The sequence below is a fragment of the Zonotrichia leucophrys genome, chromosome Z, assembly GCF_028769735.1.
Source record: "Zonotrichia leucophrys gambelii isolate GWCS_2022_RI chromosome Z, RI_Zleu_2.0, whole genome shotgun sequence".
Classification (NCBI taxonomy): Eukaryota; Metazoa; Chordata; class Aves; order Passeriformes; family Passerellidae; genus Zonotrichia; species Zonotrichia leucophrys.
The window spans coordinates 24,487,088-24,511,745 of NC_088200.1; the positions used below are offsets into that span (position 1 = coordinate 24,487,088).

Sequence of the window (24,658 nt, forward strand, 5' to 3'; positions counted from 1 at the left end):
AGATAAAGTGGAGAGGTCAGTGAGAGAAATGGTTTTCTCAAATTACATACTGCTCATATGTGGCTGCATTTGTATGGATATTATAGTGGTTTTGTCTCAAAGACAGGTCTCATTCTAGATTGTTTTTTTCAGCCTCTTATCTCCTGTTTTGAGATCATAGTCTTTAGTAAAATAACCCTAATCCAGTCATATATATATAGACCTTAAAATCAGTTTATGTTCCTTTCCAGTAATTCAGTGATCTAAAGCCATTTCTCTCTGGGAAGTATTCTGTTCTTTCTTCTCCTTTTGTTCTGGTTTTCCTGAGTAGAAGCTGGCTCTTTCTGTAAGAAAAAAAATTTAAATAAATTGTAATAATTTTACAAGTAGTGCACAGTAGGACTAGTAAATAACTATTGGGAGGATGTCTAATAAAATCCATTTATGCAAATGCAATTATCAAAAATGTTTCTCATGTTCAGTTCAGCATTTATGATAAAATATATTGTGTTCTGCAGAAGAAGCTGATGTGAATCCAGACTGAGGTGAGGCTGGAAATGGCTTCTGCTTATCCCATACTTCCAAACAAAACAGAAAATAAAGCAAACAACTCTCTTTTTCACCCCTTCAGTGCCATTCAGGGACTTGAATACTTAAAAAATGAAGAGATGAGTAGTTATAGATACAGAGTAGCCTTTAATGGTATTTTAATACCGAGTCAGTGATAGCTGGAAGCTTGACTGAATTCTGCCAGGTTCTGTTTCATGGAGCATCTCTTGGCAATCCCATCTGTCGCTTGGCTGTCCTTGGAGGGAAAAGGTTGTTCCACACATCAGGCTGGAACTTCCTCTGTTTTAACTTTTGTTCCCGCGTGTCCTCTATGCATCTCAGCAGGGAGCACGGCTGTATCTTCATGCCAACCTCTTCATGGCTACTGACAGGCTGCATGAGGTTCTCTAAAGCTGCATCTGAACAAGTAATCGCAGCCTTTCCTCAAGTGCTCAGCACCCTGTTTATCTAGTTGGCCCTTGGGAAGCTTGTTTAGGTTCCTTGAAGATAGGACAAGGGGAAGTGGCCTTAACATGAAGGACGGTAGGTTTAGATTATATATTGGGAAGAAATTCTTCACTCTGAGAGTGGTGAGGCACTGGCACAGATTGCCCAGAGAGGCTGTGGATTCCCCATCCCTGGAGGTGTTCAAGACCAGGCTGGATGGGCCTCAAAGTAACAGGGTCTAGTGCAAGTTTCCTGCCTGTGGCAGGGGGTTTGGAGCTAAATGATCTTTAAAGTCCTTTCCAACCTAAACCATTCTATGAGTGTATGACTCCAGACATTATGATTTGAATGTTGTTCCGGTGCTGTGAGACCCAAGACTGAACACACACTTCTAAGGGGTGGTCTGAAGAGCACAAAGTAAGTGGGAGTGTCAGCCTATCTCCTGAATTTGGATTCAGAATGCCATTAGTCCTTATTGCTGCCATTGTGCACTGTGGGCACCTGTTTAGCCTTTTATTCTTTTTGCCAGATCCTTTTCAGCAAAGGTTTACGAGTCAGTCAGTCCCTAGCATGGTCTATTGCGAGTTTAGTTCATCTTATCTGCCAGAGATTGCATTTGTCCTTATTGAATATAATGAAGTTACTGCTGAAACTACTACAGTCCTTCAGCCTGTTTATTTGTCTCTCAATTGTCCTGCCCTTGAGTATATAATTGAAATGGAGGTTGATTGAAATCATTAATAATGACAACCAATGATGAATCAGAAAAAGAACAAAACATACCATAATCTTTGTATGATACCATCTCCATTAAAAATAATCACCATTTTCAGGTGCAGTCCTACAATTCAGCAAGCAGCTGGGGATGGTACATTGGAGCAAAGTAAATGTACCCCTTTTTCCTCTCCTAAGAATAAATGCCTGTTTATACTGAGATATGTAGATAGTTATCCATTGTATCCATTTAGCTTCTGTTCTAGCATTGAACACACTTCGCTATTGGCTTCTGTCATTTAATGTTTAATTTTCAACCATCAATTCTTAGATGTAAAGTAATCTGCTATGTAGGAGAAATTGAACGTGGGTTCCTACATTATGCTTAATGGAGTGGGCTGGAAGATAAGCCTTGTTTTTAACTCCAAATGTACTATGTACTTATGTGTGTGTCATCAAAGCTTTTTTTAATGTCTGCCTTCCCTGTCTGAAATAGGATGTCACAAAACGTAATGAGAAATTGAGAAAAGTAGAAAGAATGAAAAAGAATCTCCAATGGACTATATAAAGCTTCTAGAGAAATACCACATGTTGGTACTAAATAATAAACTATGCTGTCAAAAATACATAGGTTAGTTACAGATTACTCAAAGTGTATTTTCAGGAGACTTGTGTGCAAAATATTATCTAATAAACTTTTATAGATAATGGGAAATATTTCTGAGGATAGCTCTCCTAAAGGAACTAAGGGAACCTAAGACTGAAAAAAAAGAGTATCATTTAAGAAGAAGCTTTCTTTTATGCATGTAGGCTGGGTGTTTATTGTGTTAATAAAAGTTTCTGACAAATAAAGGTGTACTCTGAAATAAATTAAAACTTTGTTATGGGTGGAGTATTGAAAGTATGTCTCAAATATAGTTTAAAATAATGCTGAAAAGAAGAAGTGTCGGAAGATCAGAGTTAGTAGCTTTCCTGAGGGTCTGAGTTATATCCAAGTTACTGATACCTATGGGTAAAAGTGTTTAGGAGGCTTTTGTTGTTGCTGTTAGTTCATTTGGAAGGGTTTCTAAAAATCTTTCATTATACAGTTTTTTTGCATAAATCTCTGGCCTCCTCTCATGTGGTCTGTTTTCCTTCTCTAATTTCCCCATGTCATATTTGATCCTTTTTGCAATACCTTTTGTGAATTCACATGACCTGAGTTTTCTTGCACAGCGAATGAGTTGCTGGGTAGAGAAATCTGTTTGCTGTAGGATCTGGAGATGTGTTGTTCTGTGACCTCCTGTAATGAACCATTTTCTTCACTGATTAAGTTTCAGTAAAACTTTTTATTTCATTCTAAGTCCTCATTTTGGTGTCTTATTGTACCTTGGTTTTTCTGGCATGCTGCCTTGGTTAACTTTGAAATGGCTTTCTTGCCTCTTATTGTAGTTTGACCACTAATAGAAATATGACTGTAGAAATTAGCAGTTAATGTCCCAGTGTCTATATAAGCTGTAAATGTTGATTATTGTTAATGAGCAATGAGGAACATTGTATTCATACGGGAAGGGAATGTCTGATTTCAAGAATTTGCAGAGTAACAACAAACTGCTCAAAAGAAGGAGAAATTTTTGCTTTTGCTTTTGAATCTTTCGTGAGCACTTAAGATTGTTCTTGGTAGGGCAGATATTTTCCATGTACTATTTTCACATTTGATTAGAAGATGCAGTGTCCAGACATCTGGAGTAGTCACCTCACCTTTAAAACTCACCTTTTTAAACTCACATTTAAAACTGAAGTAATCACCTCAAATTATTTTCAAAAAACCAGTACATGAAATACCTTTTGCAGAATGCACTAAATTTGGTCAATTATTATTTAAGTATCATTTCAAGTTTAATATAGTAAAATTTTTGCCAAAGTAGATAATGCTTGGCTCTTCTGTGACTTTTTTTTTTAATGAAAATGTAGTGAACAATTAAATTTTAAAAATCTGGTGATGACAGAAGTCTGATACATAATTCAAATATAATCTCTGGGTTTTTTAAGTACATGAAAAAATACTGTAGTTGAACCTCACTGAAAAGAGAGTCCATCTGAGTGTCATTTGAAATTGTGTGATTGGATCCTTTATTGCTCTTGCAGTTCTAGACATGCTAACTTTATATGAGACTAGTGACTGAAGTAGTCACCTCAAATTTGCCAGATTAATTGAAGAACTAGGTACAGTACTGGTTGATATGAAGGAGAATATGGCAGAATACTAAAGACTATGGCTTTTTATGCCTGGATAACTTTTTTAATTCTGTCAATTTGACAGGGTGTCATTAGCTTTTCTTGTGTGATTGATGTGGTAGAAGAAGAGAAATTGTTTTTTTGTTTTCTGAAGAATGAAAGATGCTGACAATGAAAATAAAATATCAAGACAACTTCAAGTGCTAGACAACTAGCACTTATTAAACTACTTAAAATGAACTATGAGTTTGCCTTTTAAAACTTCAGAACTGAACAGGCTTTGCAAAACCTACTGCCAATTAGAGAGTTGTTTGTCATAGAAGAGACTGGACATTATTGCAAATAGACCTAACATGTAGTGTAATCAGAGATGGCTTTGGCATTGAGACCTGTCGACCAGGTTAAATAATCACAAAGCAAATTTAGACCAGAACATGTATTGAAACTTTCCTGATTACTGATTTAACTCCATTTCTGAATCACAATGTCTCAAGCTGTTCCTTCCAAAGTTACCATCAAGTCAGCAAAGATACACTGTGCTACTATTTAAAGTTTCACAGCTGTCAAGAAAATTTGCCTGGATTTGAGCAGGATTTCCTTCTGGAAATCAGAGTAACAAGGAAGTAGCAAAAGTGGTTAAATGATGTTTCATAACGGACTTGGCTGCACAGACAAAATGTAACATGTAGAAGGTCATATCCTGTAAACACTCTCATTTCTCACTTTCCAGTTAACAATTTGTAACCAGATACAGCATGCAGTGTGGTGGAATTGAGAATTTTAAGAGAAGATTTTAGTAGATTTTGAATGTTTCTGTGTAAGAGTTGGTAGAAAATTATCGTCTTTGGGTTGTTTTGAGATGTGTTCCATTCCTTTATTTTGGGAATAGAATGGGCAGAGAGAAATGGATAAATAAATGAATGGAAAGAAAGGTATTCATACTTCCATTGGCCATTGATTAAATGATCCTTTTGCTTCTGGTCTCATGTGAGTGAGTTAATCAGTGTTAGTGGATCATGGCTGCTGTCACAGGGTAGAAAATCTCTTAATGATACGGTGTTCATGTGATGCTTAAAATTCTGCTGATCTGCTGCTATACATAAGAAGAAAATGAGACTTTCATAATTTTGGTAGTCTTAGTTTATCTAGGTCTTGTATGCTTACTGAAGATTTATCTTTCAATTAACCCACTTCGGGCTGAATTTTGACTGGGATGTAAGCAGCGTTGATTTCAATGCTGTTACATGGCTTACCCCTCCATCTTAATAAGGTCTCAGTTCAGCAACAATCCTTTCTTCCAGGAGTGTTTCTAACAATACCACTCTCATCAGGGCACTCTCATCAACAACCAAAATGTTCCTGATAGCAGGAGCAGTAGACCTGAGGGCCTGGTTTATTGACTGTGAGCAAAAGCCATTCCACTTTGTCAATAGTTTTCATATCTGTGTTTGGGCTGCTGAGCTACTTTGGAGAGTGACCCACGCAGATTTTTTCCTTTACCTCTTTAGATTAGATTCCCTCTTGCAGCCTTGGTTATGGAAAGAAACAGTAGCATTCTTGGCATACCAGTGAACATTTTTCTTCTGCTGCAGCACTAACCTCCCTCTCATGTGTATGTTTAAAGTGCTCTCCTTGCTGATTGATCACTGATCTCATAACCTACTTTCTTCTGCTGTACTGTGTTAGACTTGCACTGCCAGTCCTCAGCTTCATTTTTGTAAATAACTTCTCTCCATTTTCCTCCCCTTTTCCCTTTACTCCATGCTCTTTCAGATTCTTTCCCTTTCCAACCAGTATTTCACTAGAGTTGGTTGTTGTTCATGAAAACATGTAGTACTGTGTTTGAGGAGAAGGGAGGTAACAGAAATTATTCATGCCTGCTCAGACAGCGGCCAAACAAGTGGCATACAAGCCAAAGGATTTGGCTTGGGTGAGGTGGTGGAATGCTCCAGGCAGAAAGCAGGGGTAGGGCTGGCACTCTCCTGTCCTAGAGCACAGTTTCTGTTTTACTAGTGGCTGCCCTGCCTTGGGAAGCTTTTGCTCTTCTGCCTTCAAGGCACTTTGTCGTATTTGGGCTGAACCAATTGGCTCCCCATTCTGTGAGGGTCTGGGAAGACACTTGTAGGACCAGGATGCGAGAGCTCCATGTTGAAATGGAATTTCTTCAACAAGGAAAATGAGCTTGGAGGAGTTGCAAAATTTGAATTGATAAATGCATAGGTAATTTCTTAAGCTGTAAGTAAGACCTAAACCTATAGGACATCAGATGAGAAGACAAACTACTGCATGGTCTGTGTTTCAGACAGTGGGTGAGAATAGTTGCTTTGTTCAAAAATAAGGCAGTGAGGTACTGTTGTGCCCCACCTTATTTCAGCAGAGAAATTTCTGAGCCAGAGCCCAGAAATTTGGGAATAGGCCATTCTGCTTAATGGCTTTTTTTGAAGGATATTTCTTGCCTTAATGAAAGAGTTCTTTGAATCCATGTAAACTGGCAAATATCACCTCTGGTGGGGCAGTGGTCCCAAAGACTGGTGGCATATTGTGTGAAAATCCTTTTTTGTTTGTGTTGAACCTGACATCTAATTGTTTTCAGTGTCACGGCTTCATTTTTGTATTATGAGAAAATAAAGAGTTATTCCTTGATTTTTTTTTCCCCTTAACAGTCAACTCTTCATTGTAGTCTAATTACTTTGCTTGATCTAGCCTTGGATTGTCCTTGCCATTCATCTTTGTTTTATTTTGTGCTCACTAATGTCTTTATATACCTGATTTAGTTGTCACTTAATAGCCTTACCCTCAGAACAGCACACTGGGTTTTGTGTTTGTTCAGTCATTTTCCCCCAAACATCTTTAAAACATATTTTCGTAACATTTCCTCTTTGTTTTATTTTAAAGTTGAAGGTATTTTTTCTTGACTTAGTACATGATGTATCCACATTATTTTTTCATTCTTGAACTGGACCTAGGTGGGAGGGAAGTATAGCATCTTGTATTGAGGTGTCTTTTAGATCTATAGTCAAAACAATACAGATAACACACTAATGTTTTGGCTGTTGATGAACAGTGCTTTCTCAGGTCACAGGTTTTTCTGTTTCTTATTCTTCCCTTCCCCAGTCAATAGATTAGGTTGGGTACAGATCAGAATTGTTTAGTAAGTGGAAGAAGAGAGAAGGAAAACATAAGTAAAAAAGCAATGTAAAGGCATTTGCTCACCACCTCCCACAGCAGACTAATGCCCAGCCATGATAAAGACTTAAAAACGGTGATGCATATTGGATGCATATTAACCTGAGGAGTTGCTGCTTTTACCATCAGTAATGATTTTATCAGATGCTACTGGGAATGCTGTAAATGAAAACTGCATAGCAGTAAAAGAGAAGAACAATAGAGGGTAATTTTGGCAAAGACCTTTAGAAAACCATTTGCTTTCCAAACTCAAGATGTAATGCTTAGGATAGTGGTAGAAGGATAGTACTAGGAGAGCAGCATGATTCTGTAAATGTTTGTTTATTAAAATATTCTGAAGTAAGGTTAATATGACTACTATTGAAGTAATATGTTCAGGAGCTAGGGTATGTCTAAGTGTTTAATGGATGTGCAGACAAATCTATTTTACATGCATGGAAGTACTGAGATAATTCTGTGAAAAGCTTTGACACAACATAAGAAGAAAATCATTGGGATGATTTCTCTGTAACAGTAATTGTACTCATGCAACAGTGTAAAAGGGAATAGTTTTGTGACACCTGTCAGAAATTGGCTCTAAAGTGGGGCTATGTGTAATGGGAAAATCTTTTTGCCATAATAGTTTTGGGTGGCAAATTACTGTCTTCAATTTAGGCTTAAATTTAGCCTAGAATCCATTTCCTCTGTGATACTTGTACAGTGGGAAGTGATCTGAAAAAAGAACAGAAGCTCTCGGGATCATATTTTCAGTAAATGCAGTAAATAAGGACTGTAAGAATCACATTTGATACTGAAAAATGCAAATGCAAAATTTACTTAATTATTTTATTATCTCACACCTAAGCAGACTGTGTGATTGCTGTGAATACTTATATGCATGCATATTTATGCACGTATATACACATGTATGAATATATATAACAGCAATATATCTGCACATAGAGCATGTGAATCTCTAGGGGAATTCACATTCCTTTAGGGGAAAGGAAAAAGCATTTTTAAAATATATTCTTTTGAGCTCACAGTCATGCACTCAGACAGTGAGCTTTTATGGCTCAGACTGTCCAGCTGCTGCTGCTGCCTTTGAGAAGCTGCTGTTGGCCGTAAGGGGTCTGGCTCAGCTGGACACGCACTGAACTTCTCAGCCTTTTGCACTGTTGCACAGGGATGCAGCCGGGAGCCAGGAGTGACTCATGCCGAAGGCTGCGAGCTGCAGTGGCTCAGGAAGAGCTTTGTGCTCTGGAGGTAATAGGAGAAGTCGGCAGGGGGAAGAACTGCCTGAGCTGCGCCGCCTCACTTTCTGGGAATGTGAGTCAGAGCCACTGGCCATGCCTCCTGCCCTCCTTTCAACAGCTCAGAACGGATGCAGCGGCAGGTTTTGTTACAAGGAATGTTTTTGTATTTCAGTAGATTCCTAAAGGACAGGAGACAAGGCTGTTTTCACAACAGCTGTGCTAAACCCCCTGCAATCATCCACTGTGATCCACATTACCTGATTTATCCTGTGATAAATAAAAACTTCAGTGAGAGAATTGTTATATGGCAAGTTTTCTGAACTCCAAAAGACTTCCTTTTTGTGGTTAAGGTGGAGATACTGACATCCACATAAGCTTGCTTTTTCAACCATTTATCTATTCAAAACCTTTTCCCCATCTGAAATGTGGAAAACACTGTGAGGTCATGGATTTATGAAGTCAGTACAACTTAAAAGCTCTTGAAAACGAGAAGCTAGAAAAATACTTGGATAATTTTTTACAGCTAGATTAGTGACCAGTGATCAGAACATTTTGATGGAAACTTCTCTATCAAGCCTTATTGCCCTGTTGGCCCATAAAGCAAATTTTCTGTTTGCTTAAGGATGACGTGCTTTTGTATGCTCTGTATTTTTACATTAAAATTAAAATTATGAAGATAGTACTCCTGCACAAAAACAACAACAAAAATGCTAGCAGTGTTTTCCCCAAAGCATTCATGCACTTAGAAAAAAGGCAAATAAAACAGTTGTCTTTGGTTTATAACCTTCTAAGTATTACACACTTACGAGCTGAGTAAATGCATAAAACATTCTTCAAAAAGTTATGGTGAACTGAATTTGATGTTGAACAGGAATCAAGCAGAAATATCCCCAGAACACAAAGACATGAAATACTGTGTCCCTCAATGTGACAGTTGTCAGGTTGCAAGCTGCAGAAAAACCCCATACCTATACATCAATAACAGAAGAGAAGCCCTTGTGTTTTGTTAAGGGTTTTGTTTTTGCTATTTTGTATCAGTATTAAACATCTAGACTACATGTGTAACTCAAAAAGAAAACCCATGGTGTAGAAGGCAGTTGCTGTTTCATTCTGTGTCTTGCAGAAATACTTCTGTTTTTAGAACTTGGCTGGTGGTTTCGTTTATGATAAATAAGGCAGAATTGAATACAGTAGATAACTTACAAGTCATATAGGGGAAAAAAGAGAGAAAACCAGTGTGGCTGTTGTTACCTGAGGAGGCGGAAGGAGAAGGTTTAGTGTTTAAAGGTGCAGTTACGGCACTGTGGGTTTTCTAATGCTGTTCGTGCTTCAGAAGTTCTGTCTGACCATTCCAAGGAATGTGTAGTGCTGCAGGTTCTTCCAAACAGTTTTTACTATGTGCAAGGACAGGGAAGATAGGCACAGCATACAAAAACTTTCTGTGTAATGCTTGACCTGCTGATTATTACTGCAAGGGCAGGAGGGAGAAGTAACTTAAAGATAGATTTCTAAGGTAGACCACTTTAGTTATTTTCTTTTGCTGTCACTTGTGATAAATACTGAAGGAGTGAATCCTGAGCAGAAAACATATGTAGGTTGCAGTCAGAAGTCAATATTTTTCTGGAGTTTTCTCATTTGAATGTCTGTGGATGGGTATTAGAAACACACTAAATTAAAAAAAATCATGTAAGGTTATAAAATATAACAGTTAATTCACTGGAAAATCTTGTGTTCCAAATAAAACAAGAGTTTAAAACAATTTACAATATGTTTTTGTGTCTGTGGGCTCAGGGTGTCAAACAAATTGGTTGAAATAATCATACAGAAGTTGAAGTATGTACAACCCCAAATTTAAGGAAGAATATGAAAACTCAGTATTATCTTGTCAATCTAATTGGTTTTGTCTCTGAAACAAAAAATGTCTTTCTACTTACAAAACATGCCAACAACATAAAACTTATTATAATATTTGCATAGAAAAGATAGGTATCTACTAGTTAATCTGAATAATTTACCTGACAATGACAAATCCAATTAGAAATTGAATAAATGTTTTGCATGGGTTGTTTCTTTTAGGTGGTACCACTTTGTGACACCTCGCTCCTACCTGGCTTGTGGAAGCCATGGAAGTCATGCCAGGGAACTACCCCTGGTCACCCCTAGGGGTTTGTTCTGAGGCAGGGTGCAAGTTCCTGAGCTGAATCAGGGGACTGGGCACTCTGTGCTGCCTGGAGAGCTGCTGAATTGGTGTTTGAGAGCACCAGTGGGTGCTCTCCAAGAGGCACTGGACGGACAATGACTCCACTGGAGAGTGAATTTATCTGGCTGCTTTGTGCTAGCAGGAACTGCCCTGTCAGCACAGAATGGGGTGGCAAAGTGAGCCAGTAATCTCTGGATCCAGAAAAGGACATTCTCCCTGTCTTCTGGGAAGTGTGTTTGGGAGGTAGAGGACCTGCCTGATGCAGCATGTGTCAAATTAGCATTGTAGGTGACTGTTTCAAAACAGATCTGGCAAAACCAGTGTTGATGAGTTACCACATCAAACTTGTCACAGAGGCAGGTAATTGCTAGGTGGGGTGATACAGCTTGTGTGTTATGCAGGAGGTCAGATTAGATCATCACTGTTTCTTCTGGTTTTGAATTCTGTGACTCTGCTGCAACCAGTTGTTCCATGCAATCACTGTCCATACTTGTTTATCACTGACACACCCAAATCATCTTGCACCCATATGTGGCTGACAGTGTAATAGAATTGCCTGTCTTCCAGGGCATGAAGAGCTTTCCAATAGATCAATGTGGTAAGGAAAGTGGGACTTTATATAAAAATTATTGCATGATGTGGAATCAAATTAGTGGGAGAGGGAGGGGGTATAGAAAATACAGAATTTTGTATTAGAAATTCGAGTATTCCTGACTAAGTTATGCTAAGTCAACAGAACCTGTTTTAAACTGAGGTAGCATGCCAGTCAGGTTTGGAAGTAGAAGAAACACAGTGCAAAATGGTATGTTATGCAGAATAATGTTGTTATTATTATGTATTGTGTATGCTGTGTATTACATGTATTACAACTTGCAGCATGTTGTTACTATTATATATTATTGTGTTGTTAATACAGAATTAAGGACAAAGTAGGTGGGTCACCTTGAAGTAAGCTGCAGCTGCCTGACAGCCTTTTCTATATGCTGGTAGTGTTAGTCTGTTTCCATCACTGAGAGTGTGGGATTGGCCAAAAGATTGGTTTGAACAGATGTATTTGGTGTTCTTGAAAAGAACACCTCTTTGCAGTTCAGCAATGTGTAAGTAGCCCTATATTTGTTTTGGTAAACCTTCATGCTCCCTTTATTTTTGAAAGGCTGGTTGCAGGCATGAATTTACCTATGCATGCAACTTTGGGCCAAATCTGGAGGCCTGAGTAATAGAAGTTTAACCCTCTTTGCATAACAATTACTTAGAGAGAGATAAAAGACTTAAATTTTCTGACAGTTTGTATACACAAAATATGTAAAAACTCTTACATAATTATAGAAATATAAAAATAGAAAAAACCCTTTAGTTGTTGAGAAATTTGGTTTTTTTAAGCTTACATGAATATGAGGTAAGTTTTAGTTCTGCAGATTAAAATCTGTTGGTCATATTGAACTGGTTAACATTACTGCAGTGCTGTCTGCCATGTTTGTGAGAGAGAAAGGTCTCCCCTCCCTGTGTTTGTGGCCTCCCAAAAATAACTGATTTGCCAGACACATTTCTTTTCAAGAAAGAAGACATTATTTTCAAAGAAGGACAAGATCGAGATGGATGCATTTTAGAGAACTGTTACCATTGTAATAAGGTTTCAGTCAGCATCACTCTATGCACTTACTGCCTTGCTTCAATTTATCTGTCTCTTAGAATGCCTAATTTTATTTGGAAAATTTCAAATAGTAGAGTTGCTGTGGATAGAGTGATTGTCATGCAATATTAATTAGTAACTGGTAGATTTTCTTCTTTTTTGCAGGGTATGGGGTAAAATGATTAGTCTGTTGAATGTTTTCCTTAGTCAAACAAATACTGCATTTGAGATGGTATATAAACTTTCCTCAACAAAGCTTTTTAAAAAATTACTGCAAAGGCTTATTTTTAATAGCAATAATTAATAAGCTGTGTACTCACTGTTATCTTTTATATACTTCAAACATGTTTAAAATGGCTTTCTGACAGATGGTCTGCATAGCTCTTCTCTTGAATCAGCTATGCCCATTAAAAGAGGGAACATAAATAGGTCAGATTAAGTTGCTAAATGTTCTAATGTAATTCAGGAGCACTGGGCATAGCACAGCTTTTTGGTACAGCAGCACATCTTTCTGGTTATTGTCTGAGGAATATATTGCAATCCATAGAAAGAAAATTTGTGTATAGAGCTACTGTTTTTATTTTATTTTTCTCTTGACACCCTTTGCTGCTTTTGTCTATAGGGTTTAGTGGAATATTTGGGGTGATTTGGATGGATATTAATTTAGTTTCTCTGAAATAAACATATAGTTTAAAAAATAATTTTTTAAAAAATATGTTTGAGATCAGTTTGCACTTAGAAGAATAGGAAGAAGATTTAAAAGCTGAAAGTAAAAACGAAAATTTTCTACAGAGGCTGTTTTTGAGCTTATCCCTTTCACAAGGTGCCTGAGGATTACCGTGGTGTTACAGTTTTACTTATTTGTTAGCTATAAACACTTACATTTTGGGTAAAAGGCAAAGTGGTTATAGGTACTTATGGCTTTTAGGGTTATCGTTACTGGCTGGCAGGATGCCTTAGTGGGTCACATGTCAAGTGTTTTCCAAATCTGAGTGCTCTACAGGCTGCTTTTCCCTAACCTGCACACTCACGTGCTCATTGGCTTTGGTTCTTTCATTGTACTGTCAATGTGCAGTTTAAACAATTTCCCTTCCAGAAGTTCCTTCTGACAGTAGGAGAGAAGTGGTTGTTCCTGGTGATGTGAACCAGAAGCTTTAGTTTTGGTTTCTTTTAAATACCTTTGTTAAAGCAGTTTCATGATGTCAGCATACTGGTCAGAACCTTGTTTCTTTGAGGATACCAAAGGATATCAGGGAATGGTTTTCACTTTAGGTATTGGGAAGCAGTTCAGGCACTTTTATTCAGCTGTTTTGTTTATTATTTATTTATTTATAGCACAAAAGATAGGAAAAAATCAGGAGGAAGCTTCTGAGCATGCAGGTGTCTGAAGCAAGTAAATCCTTAGAAGCTGCATTTGATCTAAACCACCTTTTAAAATACCACAGTTTGATGAACCAGAGAGCTCTTCAGGGTTATAGAGGAATGCTGCTTTCAGTTATGAAGAAGGGAATTGGAAATACATTTTGGCATGCATCACAAAAGCACAGCTCAGTCGTGGAATGGCACTTGGGCAGGGGCAGGGTAAGGTTTGAGACAGAGCAGTTACAGAGAAATTATGAAGGTTAGAATGGCAACCATTCACCTGGTGGTAAGGTTATGAGATCTAAAACCAGTCTGTCCAAGAAGGCTCTGCAACACTCAGGAAAGTCAGCAGCTATTATTTATGGAAGTATTGTCAAATAACTGAAATTTGTTTAAATATGTTGCTTACCTTGAACTAATGAACAAAAATAATTTTTATGGTGTTCAATCAAATTTCCAAATTACTTCTTGTAACAGGAACATATATCTGTACAAAAGTATCCACATACTCCAGCATTTAACTCCATATTTGCAAGTGTACATATTTAGGGAATTCCGTCTTCAATAAAATAGGTCAGATAGGACTGAATTTCTGGGCTGAAATTTGTCTTTCATATTCAAGCGTGTGGTAAAATTTATCATCCAGCCACACAGTGCCAATTAATGCAGATTTCTTATGATGATTTCAACACAAGATGGACATTCTCATGCAAATTCTTGACTCTTTTGGAGTGGTTTCCTTCCATAGGAAAGAACTGTGTAATGGTTTTAATGGTTTTCAACCCATAGGGAAAGAGACATAACCAGTGCTTGCCTTACTAGACAAAGGCTTGCAGAACAGTCAAAAATGTGCATTTTCAAATATAAAGAATCATACACATACTTAAGTTGGTAGTGTTATTAGGATTCAGAACTGTGTTTAGAATGGATTTTAATACAGGGATATTTGTAAGCTGGCTGGTGACAATTATATATGTTCATTTTACTGGTCTTCTGTTGCTAAGTTTTGGGAACCTCCTGTATACATCACATATTCATGGTTTCTTATTTTTGCATTAACAATGATGACAACTGTAGATTTAGCATGAAAGTTTTCACAGAAAAAGGGAACATGGTCTTGTGGGCATTGACACCTCATAGTATATTCTGCATGTCCCCTTGAAATGAAAGAATCCTGTGGCTTAATTTGCTTTATTAAATAATGTAGTACTATTAAGTGATACTTAGCACTGCAAAAACAGGTTAAGATTTTAGATTTAGAAATAACAGTTTCCCTTTCTCCTCTCTTTCTAACCTGTGACTTCTAACCTTATGCTGAACTGTACAATGCTTTGTTCTCTGTTGTTGCATATGCCTGCTTATTATTGTAGGTTTGTTGGAAATTTACTGCAAATGTGAGCACCTGAAAATAAATCTTTTGCTAATCTGGAAATGTGATATGCAACGGCAACACTCTCCAGCCTCCAGATAAGGTCTGCAAAGTACCATTGAGACGTAAAGTAATCTGTGGATTGGGCCATTCTGAAAGCTCTTATTGATATGAGATGAGTCTCGATGGAGAAGTCTTGCTGTCACGTGTTCATCATGTACTGATTGAGCAGGGGGACAGACTCAGAGAGAAGGCTGAAGCTGAGATATTTTCTATGCTGCAGAGACTGAGGGTGTGAAAGAGGCTAATGCTTCATTAAGCTTCACTGATTAAAAAATGGCAGATCTTGTTAGATGTAAGATGCTCTGTTCACTGCTAATGGGACAAGTGAGCAGTGTATTAAGGTAAGGGCACTGTTCTTCAGCAGCAGATATGAAAAGCTTTGTTTATCGTTGGTGGGGGGAGGGGAATGTTAAAGTGCAGTTTGCTGCTTTGCTATTGAAAAAAAATTGGCTGCTGTGTCACACATAGCCTTGTCAGAGAAACAACTGGAATGCAGAAATGCCTTTGAACTCAGGATGGATTTGTTTTTGCTTCCCAGGCAGTCAGCATCAGTGTTTTTAACAAAAAGGAGGGGGCTGATTACCACAAGGTTTCCTGTTCATGTGGATAAGAAGCTTTCATAATGAAACAGGAAAACAGAAGTTCTCACAAATAATCAGCATTCGGCTGCATTTTGTGGTATTCTTTACACATTTTAAGTGAAGGAGACAGAGGTGTCTGGAGAAAACAGAGGTTGTGCACAAGGTACTGAGAAAACAATGTCCAAAAAGAAGCAGGTTTATGCAAAATGCCTCTCCAGTATTGGACTTAGGTGCTTGCAGACACTTAATGAGAGCATGTTGATGGGTGCTCTTGCTGTGCCCTGCAGGGAATGTGGGGTAGCCCGAAGTTTTTAGATGAAGGAGGGGGCGCATTGTGCCAGGTTTTCCTCCTGTTTGAAGAAGGCAGATCTTTGGGGAGCACGGCACTTACTTAGGCTGCTCTTGAAGGTGCAGTTGTTGGGTCGGCCACTCCTCTCTTCCTGGGGTATGTAGTTCTTGCCCCTTCCTCTCCCAGGTATGTACACGCACATTCCTAAACAAGAAAGGCTTTCTAGAAAGGAAGGGCTTTCAGAGTTACTGGAACAACAACTGGCTGCATGTAGGATTTTGTCAGGAGAGGGTTTTAGTGGGGAAGAGGCTTTGCAGGGCTGGCAAGCTTGAAAGGGGCTCCTGCGGGCAGGGTGTCTGTCGCCCACCCATCTCTTCCTCCCGTTGAGGACAGCTGAACATCCGCAGACAGACATACATACCGGGCTTAAAGAAGGGTCTGTTCCAGGGGAGTTTTTCGCCCGAAAGTGGGATGGGGCAGTCCTTGTGTCCCACGGTGAGGACAGAATGCCAAAACCTCTTTGCTCCTGCCAGCCTGCCGTTCACTCCTCCGCCTCGCACAACTTTATCTGGCTCGGGCGCCGCGTTCCAGGCGGCATCGCGCCTTTCCTGACCCGCGGCTCTCCCTTTGTGGCCGAGGGGAGCCGCGCCGGCCCGGGGGAAGGGCGAGGCGGGGCAGGAGGCGGGCAGGGGGAAGTTGGCGGGGGGAGCCGGCGGCGGCCGCGAGCCTGAGGGGAGCGGGCGCGGCGGCCGCGGGTCGGCGGCCCCGGAGCGTCCTCGCAGCCGGGCGAGGATGAGACCCAGGTAAGGCACCAGGAGAGCGCACGGATGGTGGCCGTGTGCGGCTCTTGTGCCCCCGCCATTTTCTGCGACTACAGCTTTTTTCTCCTTTCGAATAGGACAAGTACCATGGGGGACTCAGGTGCCAGGTGTGAACAAAACGTAACTTTTTTTTTAAACTTTAGTTACAGCGTAAGAGCGTTGGATAATACATGATCCCATCTTGCGTGGTTAACCTCTGCGTGATCTTAACTGGGAGGGGCAATAACTTAAAACATGAGTCCATATTTCTTTTTTTCCTGCGCTGTAAATACCTTTATGTTTGTATGAACATGGGAGTGGATAATTAGCTGGCTGATTTTCTGGTAGCAGGGTTATAATCCATAAATCTGGTCTCAGCTGTATGCTGGGATTACCATCCTGTGTGTCAGAGGTAGATGAAGGTAACATGGCGAGGAAGTGCTGGTGATGCTGGGTCATAATTAAGCAGCCTCGATACAAATATTTCAGACATGTCAAATCCTGGGAGTGGGAGGTGCAGCCAAAAGAACAGTGAGATCACATAGTGGAGGTACAGGTGAGATTAATTACGTGTCTGAGCTGACCACTGAAACTTTTAAAATGAGAAATAATGTAACTTATTAGGAAGAATAAATCAGTGAAGGATCTGGAGAGGTGCAGGGAAACTTTGTGGTCTTAAAAAATAAAGCAAACAAAACCTCATGTCAGGGTAAATCTGTTTTTTCCTTTGATCTGAAAATTTCTCTGTAGCTTTTAGTTGCCTCCATCCCCACAACTTACACAAGAGAAACAATAGCAAGCTTATTTCATAGCAAATGTTCAGAATATTTTTACAGCAGTTATGTAGTAGAAATAAGTAGAGCATCTTGAACTCCTTAATTTAAACTGTCTTATTTGTAAAGTAATTATTTACCGGATAATTATTGGCATTTTTGTTAAAGTACCAGTTGCAGCAAATAGGACGTGAACAATATTTCAAAAAGTCTTTTTACCAAATTTTGCTGAGTACAAAGAAATTACACCATTGTATTTTGATCTGCATTATAATTTCATTGCCAGCTGGAAACATGGCAGAGGTCAGCTGTAAGAATAGACTTGTTTTCAGTTATCAGTCCTTTTAATTCACATCAATACATTAATTGTAATGCCGAGTACAATTAGGTTGTGAATGGTGTTTTGATGTGAACCTACCTGACAGTACAGAAGACAGCTAGAGACAAATAAACAATATGAGATAATACTTTTTCACAATAACCATTAGCATTTAGACCACACATCTGAATACACTTTGGGAGAAACAGTTTCTGCGTATTCTAATCTAGAAAATAAACTCTTTTGGCCCAGAGTACTTAGGTGGTTTCTGTGTGTGGCATGGCCAGTCAGAATGTTCTGGCATCACAGGTAACAGTAATAAAGTTCTCTGGTAAAAAAATTGTTTTAGTTTTTTTTTTTTTCAATGAATACTTCCTCTTTAATCTCAATCTTTGCATAACAGCTGTTGTTACAGCCTTAACATGCTTCTGCATCTTTGCATATATTAGATTCTTTTACTAGAAAACAAAGCAAACCTCACCAGTCTGCCCTTGTGCATGTTAGTACAGGTCAGCCCCAGCAGCCTCTAATGCATTTGGTTTATTTCCATCTTAGAAGAAGCAGTACAAAGGGCATTGGTGAAAAATTCTGGAACTCTTTCTTAGTGCTGCTGTGACAGATTATACACAATCTCCTCAAACAGGTAAAGATTTTGAGATCAAGTCCGCAATAAAGAAGGTAGAAATGGGCAGTGCCTTTCAGTCTCACCCTTCGTCTGTAAAGTGGGAGTAACGGATGTGCCCATGCTAGATCCAGTGTTGCTTCTGAACCTTAATTTCAGAGGTCCAGCCTTTGAGCTGGGAAGTGCTTCTGAAGAATGCTGCAAACACTACCTCTGTTTTATGAAATAGATTTTACTTGCTTTGGGAGGCTGAGACGAGGCCAAAAAAGATTTACAGTATAATATCTTCTTCCTCCTCTTCCCTGTGGCTTAACTACTTTCCTGTTGTTGAGGAAGTTGGGAGGGAGCTGTGTTCTAAAACATGCTCTTGGGAAATCAGAATAATCTTTTCTTTTCCAAAGATATCTCTGTTAAAAAAAAAACCAAAACAAAACAAAAAAACCCCACAAAAAAATACCAAAAAACCCCACAAAAAAAAAAAAAACCCAAACCAACTCTGCTCTTGCTCTTATGTTTGAAGGCTTTTTAGTAGTTACAATAAAAGAAAGATATACTGCAGTCTCTCCTTCATTGTGTGTTTCCTTGGCATTGTGTAAGTAACATTGCAAACGCCTCTTGCTTTGTTTTATATGTAGCTTGCTGCTCTATTGGTGCAGGCATTTCAGAGTGTCTGAACTTGTTTGTTTGGGGTTTTCCTCGTGCTTCCTTTTGGAAGTGTGTGGGCTGGTTTACATTAGCACTGTATCCATCCTGTATGAATCTGTATAAACTAAAACTTGACACATAGAGAAGAAGCCATCACCTGTCTTGTTTCCTCCTGCTAAAGGAGGGTCTTTCCAAACTTCAGATAAGTGTGGGAGGTGTGATGGTTACAGTGTTCTTTGCTATTCTGGACCTAGAGGAGTCACACCATTTACCACTCAGGATGTTATTAAGTAAGTTCTCCACCTTAACAGCAGCAATGACAGAAGTTCAAAAGGATTATTCACTTCCTTCATTGCTATCACAAGGGCAGCTCTAGCACAGACAGGACACAGGTGTTCTTATTTTTATCAGTACATTGTCTAATCCTGTTCTATACTAGATTATGTGGTACAGGTGACCTCAGCCCAATTACAGCAGGGACTAAGTTTTAGTCTTCCATGCAGAGTATTTAATTGACCATATAGATTTTATTGTCCTTCTTCCTCTCAAGTGCAGGGTTTTCATCAATACTGAATGTCTCGGATAGGTTGCTTTTCTGCTCCAGCGTGGTAAATTCTCTCTTTCCAGCCCAAATATACACATTATTGTTGCTCTTAGAGACTTCTCTTTCCGTCCCTTTGTCATTGTGTAATTCTATACCAGAGTGAGCAATGAGAGCTACTGTGTGCTGTGTAAAGGTCCTCCATGTCCACAGGCCTTCCGTTGTCCATTCTTCCTCTTTCTTGTGTGAACTCATTGCATGTTTTACAGCTGTCACTGGGACACTGTGCCTGGACAGGCTAGCATGCACATCTTGGCACTCTTGCTTGCTCACGTGCTCCCTCTATCTTATTAAAACCCCCAACCTGCAGTCGGTGAGTCGGGATAAATTTCACCTCCCTATGGATGGGATACTCTGGGAAGCATAAGCAAACATCTGGAAGCCAAGAGTGACAGATCACAGTCCTAGTCGCAGATCTACTCATTTTTCACTGGGATTCACCTTCTGCTTTTCAGTACACTGAGTTTTTGTTGATTTTCAGATTGAATTTTGGGGAAATTACTGTGTTACAGCCCTACCCATGTGATCACTTTTTTCCTTCCTCAAGGGGATGGCTTCAGTAGTTCAAAAAACAGGCAAAGCCAAATCCTTCCCTGGGAACTTCATACCTGAATAAAACATCTGTAAAAACAGTATCAGAATACTCACCACAGAGGCAGTGGAGATGTTCTGAGAGTTGGTGCTGACTAGGATGTGAAGACAACAGCATTTTTCTATACTCTTAGGTATTATCCTGGGGGGGAATTATGGGAATAGTCTAGATGATAAAAGTACAAAGCAGGTTTTTAACAAAAGGCACTGGAGAGAAACTTCAGGAAGAATCTTGCTATGAAGCAAGCAGAGTGAGATCTTCTGTCTTGCTGACAAGTTTTGCCAAAAGAGTGGTGCTAGCTTTCCCACTCCAGGGGAGGTGGAGTTCAGGCAAAGAGGAGATCATGGGTGCATTCCTGGTGAGGGACACTCACAGAAGGCTCAAGTAGGCAGTTCTCTGTGTGACTTAGTCCAAACACAATGCAGGTGCGAAGTAGCAGCACGGGAAGTGTGAGATTATGTGGATAAGATGGTGATAACAAGGAGGTCGGTTTAAACTGTCACCCTCTGAGTTTCCAGGCGACTCATGAACTACAGTCATGAGGACTGACAGAATAGGTGTTTCCTTGAAGGTGTATCAGCTGAGACAGTCCCATACTGGAAAAGCCTTTCAGAAGGAGAAAGATGGTGTTATTCTGTGACAGTGGTGACAGTGTTACCCCCTTGATCTTTGCTCTGGGGAATGTTTTACACTGATTCAGGACAGTTTGGGCTTGATCAATAACCAAGGTTTGTGCTCATACATAGTCTCCAGGGCTTACATCCTAAGTGGACTTTGCTTAGCTTCCTCTGTGGTTTGACAGTTAGCTTTGCTTTTGTTTTTGCCCTTCACTACTGTTTTTTCTTCATTAGAGCTCCCATAAAAACCAGAGGTTTAATTGTAAAGAATCTGGGAGAAATTTTGTGCATTTTCTGTATGATATAAAGAGTATTTGGGATGACGTAAAACTGACTTCAGATGAGTTCTGAAAAGCTACAGTGTGACCTATGTCCTATACTCATAAGTCATTTTGTGTTCTGACCATTATAGAATAAAGGAACAGGCTGACATCTGATCCTTTTCCAATTTGCTTTTCTCTCTGAAAAGTTGTGTGTTAGCCAGACCTGCAAAGACAAACCTCTTTCTTGCTCAGTTGGATTACAGCCAGGGTGAAAGCAGCAAAGTCACAATCACTCATTTGGAAGTGAACTCCCTCATTTTTTAAAAACTATTTATAGATGATTGTTGAAGTTTCCTCTTCTGGCACAGAATGTTTTTCTATATTTCACTGAGTTATATAACATCTCACGTTTTGGAAAGTTCATTTTGACATGCTTGATTATCACATATTTTCAGTTCTTAAATTCAGATAGGTAAAAAAAAAAACAAAACCAGCAACTAGACTTTGTTGCTTCCTACTCCTACTTACTCCTTTGTCCCTTTTGTTATTGTTGTTGTAATCACATACTGACATTAAATTAGTCTTTGGTGTGTATTTGAAAGAAGGGAGAGGATCAGAGTGCTCCAAGTCATATGGATTCTCTCACCTGGGAGTGTGCTCTGTTGCTCAGTGCTGTAGGCCCTGCTGTGGATTGACCCCTTCTGGCAGCCTCCCCCAGCAGGGTGGGGGCAGGATAGAAGGGTCAGCATTCAGAGGGTGTCTCCCGTGGTGAGCCAGAATAATGCCAACCTATAGCAAGATTCTAAGCATGCCTATCAAAACTGTACCAGGCTATCCGATTAATGGATTTACAGGCTTTCCTGTGGTGTTGCTCATTTATGACGAGTGTGACTCTTCTAAAGAATTCAGGCACAATTCTTTTATCCTTATCAGAGATACTTTTGAAGAGAAGCTCTTAATTTATATATAAGGGGTAGTAATACCATAATGAAGATCTGTTCATATAAATCAAGTTGTGCTTGTCTGGTTATCTCGGCTGTTTGAGGGGCCTGGAAAGGCCCGAGGTGGCCTTGGGGCAGCCCGCATATCGAAGGACGAGAAGAGGCTTCAGTTCTTCTTTCGGTTTTTATGTTTATTAATTGTTTATCTAAAAGATGTTCTTTCAGCTGAACAGAGATCTGCTCAGCAGTCAGCCATGAGCACACTGTCTGCCCTCCAGGGCAGCCACCTATCTTTATACCCATTGTTACGTGTACAATATTTATCATTTTTCCCCAATACCATTTATTCTTATAACTCGGTGCACTCTCAGTAATAACCAATCCAAAGGTGCCACCGTGGCCAAGGAAGATGGAGGAGAAGAGGAAGAAGAAGGAGGACAGGACACACCCCAATTCCTCCATCTTACTCCTCTAAACCCCCCTGTACATAAATCCTAAACCTTGTGTCTCACTCTCTAATTAACTAATCCCTTCACCATTCACCCTGGTGAAGTCCTCCTATCCTCATCCTGTGTAGGGTCAAAGTGCAGCCACCAGACACTTCTGGCAACATTCCAGGAGTCCCGAGCCCCCCCAAGGGTGGTCTCGATGGCCCGGCATCTCAGGACTGAAATCTTGAGATCCGACAGTGCTGAGAAGTTTTCTTTGTTCTAAATTTAAGTTGTATTTTTTAAGGATTTTAGGGAAGGAATAATTCCATACTTTGCTTTGTGTTGGGTGCTTTTTTCCCCCTTCTATTTCAAATATACCTTTATGTCTAAAAACAAGAGATGAAGAGGACTAAATGCAAGAAGAGCTTTAAGGTTTTCAAAGAACACTAGTGGTGCAGAGATTATTTGCTTGGCTGTTGCTGTTAGAGCTGGATGCTATTTCTTATTTCATATTATTTCTCTCTATTTTGGTCCTAACACTTGGATTGTTTGCCCTATCTTTGTTTACTACTACTGTGTAGTATTTCAGAACCTTTTGCAACTCTTCAGCATGTCTTAGATTATGGAAAATCAGAAATGTCTCTTGGGAGATTGCTGAACTGAACACAGTCATATACTCAGAAAAAAATCAATATCCTTTCCTTTCTTACTCTCCTGTATTAAAGTTCTTGTTACCCAAAATGCATTTCCACACTGGGTCGACACTCTGGAAGTAGCTGCTCCTGCTCCTTGCCACTTACCCAGATAATTCATCTCAACTTCACATGCCTCACAGGTGTACAAATCTGTAGTGATGAAAATAGCACTTGAGAGTAGGTAGATAGTCATGCAGAGCAGTCTGATCAGTGGCTCTGTGGTGCTCATTGTTCTTTTCTGAATCCTCAGTATCTCATTCTCTCCTTGATAATTCCATGTTTTAGGACTCAGTGGATTATTCCAGATGACCTCTTACCTGAGTTGCAGACAGGGCCTGTCATCTTATTGACTCCCAAATACGACTCCTTCCATAAATGCACAGTTCCTTCTCCCGCTGCTTTGCTTTCTCTCTGTGCCTCTGTCAGAGCCCTGCTGCACCATAACTCAATATCATCCCATCTTGTATTGTCTGGCCTTCTACCAAAATCTCTTCAATTTTCAAACTGTCTTTGTAAAACTTAAGTACTGTTTCTCATTCTTCACTCATCTTTCCAGCAGCAGCCTGTTTACTCTTACTTGCAGAGGTCGTTAGTCCAATTTATTTCCCTTTTATAGGTATTGAAGTTAGGTAAGGTGGGCCTCACGAGTTAATGCCTCTTCACAGCTTAGTGGCATTTTTGCTTACTTTACAGTGCAATTGTGATGTCTGACTGTAAATTAATTAAATTTGGAATTAAGTATTCCTGAGACACTTGGAACTTTTACTTAAATGGGATATATTTTGTAGTTACCACATCCAGTCTCCTTCCATGGAGGTTTTCAAGACCCAGCTGTGCAAAAAGTCCTAAGCAACATTGACTCTACTGTGAGCACAAGATTGGGCTAGAGATCAACCATCCAGCCTGTGTCATTTCATGTTTCTGGAGCATTCTTCAGCCTTACACCATTCCACATCTTTCAGATTCACCAGTCCTCATCCTTCATGTCTCTGGGTCTGCTTCCCTGGTTAAATAAGGTTAGGTACATTGGATTAGCTCAAGTTTTGTAGGTTTTTAAAATATGGGCTGCATTTCCAGACATACCTCATGTACACTTACAGATGTGTCTTTATCAGCTGATAGGTTCTTTGTAAAGAACTGATTTAGTCACCTTTGAAAACGAGGGTAAGAATTCTGTTTGTCAGCTGGGCTGGTACTTCCATGATGTCTGACAGCAGAGCACATTACTATGATTAATTTATAAAAGAAAACGGGGTGTTCTGAAATGACTGCAGGGCATGGCTTCCATGAAATGTGAACCAAGTTGGGACTAAAATAAGCTACATCTAATATTTCAATTCCCATCTGAGGTCCTGCTTTCTTAACTATAAATAATGTACAAGTCCCTTTTACATATAGTTGTGGACACTAGTGCTCAGTGTAGGTTTTAGATATGTCTATTCCTTTTTAGTTTACTTTCTCTTCTGCCTTAAAACTGCTGCATTAAAATATTTTAAGATGTGGAGTGATGATCTATAAAGCATTTTTTGGTTGGTTTT

At 39.4% G+C, this 24,658-nt stretch overlaps 2 protein-coding genes across 7 annotated transcripts in view; one reads left to right on the forward strand and one right to left on the reverse strand.

Annotated features, from left to right (window-relative positions):
* MCC (MCC regulator of WNT signaling pathway) overlaps positions 1-24,658 on the forward strand; it is a 183,138-nt gene that overhangs the window by 71,668 nt on the left and 86,812 nt on the right. The window lies entirely within an intron of this gene.
* On the reverse strand, positions 59-16,822 carry LOC135459648 (uncharacterized). Its single transcript, XM_064735879.1, has 4 exons — positions 16,790-16,822; positions 16,243-16,708; positions 15,924-16,025; positions 59-323 (listed from the first exon to the last, which is right to left on the reverse strand). Exons 1-4 carry the CDS (start codon positions 16,820-16,822, stop codon positions 235-237), a joined length of 690 nt encoding a protein of 229 aa, XP_064591949.1. The 3' UTR covers positions 59-234.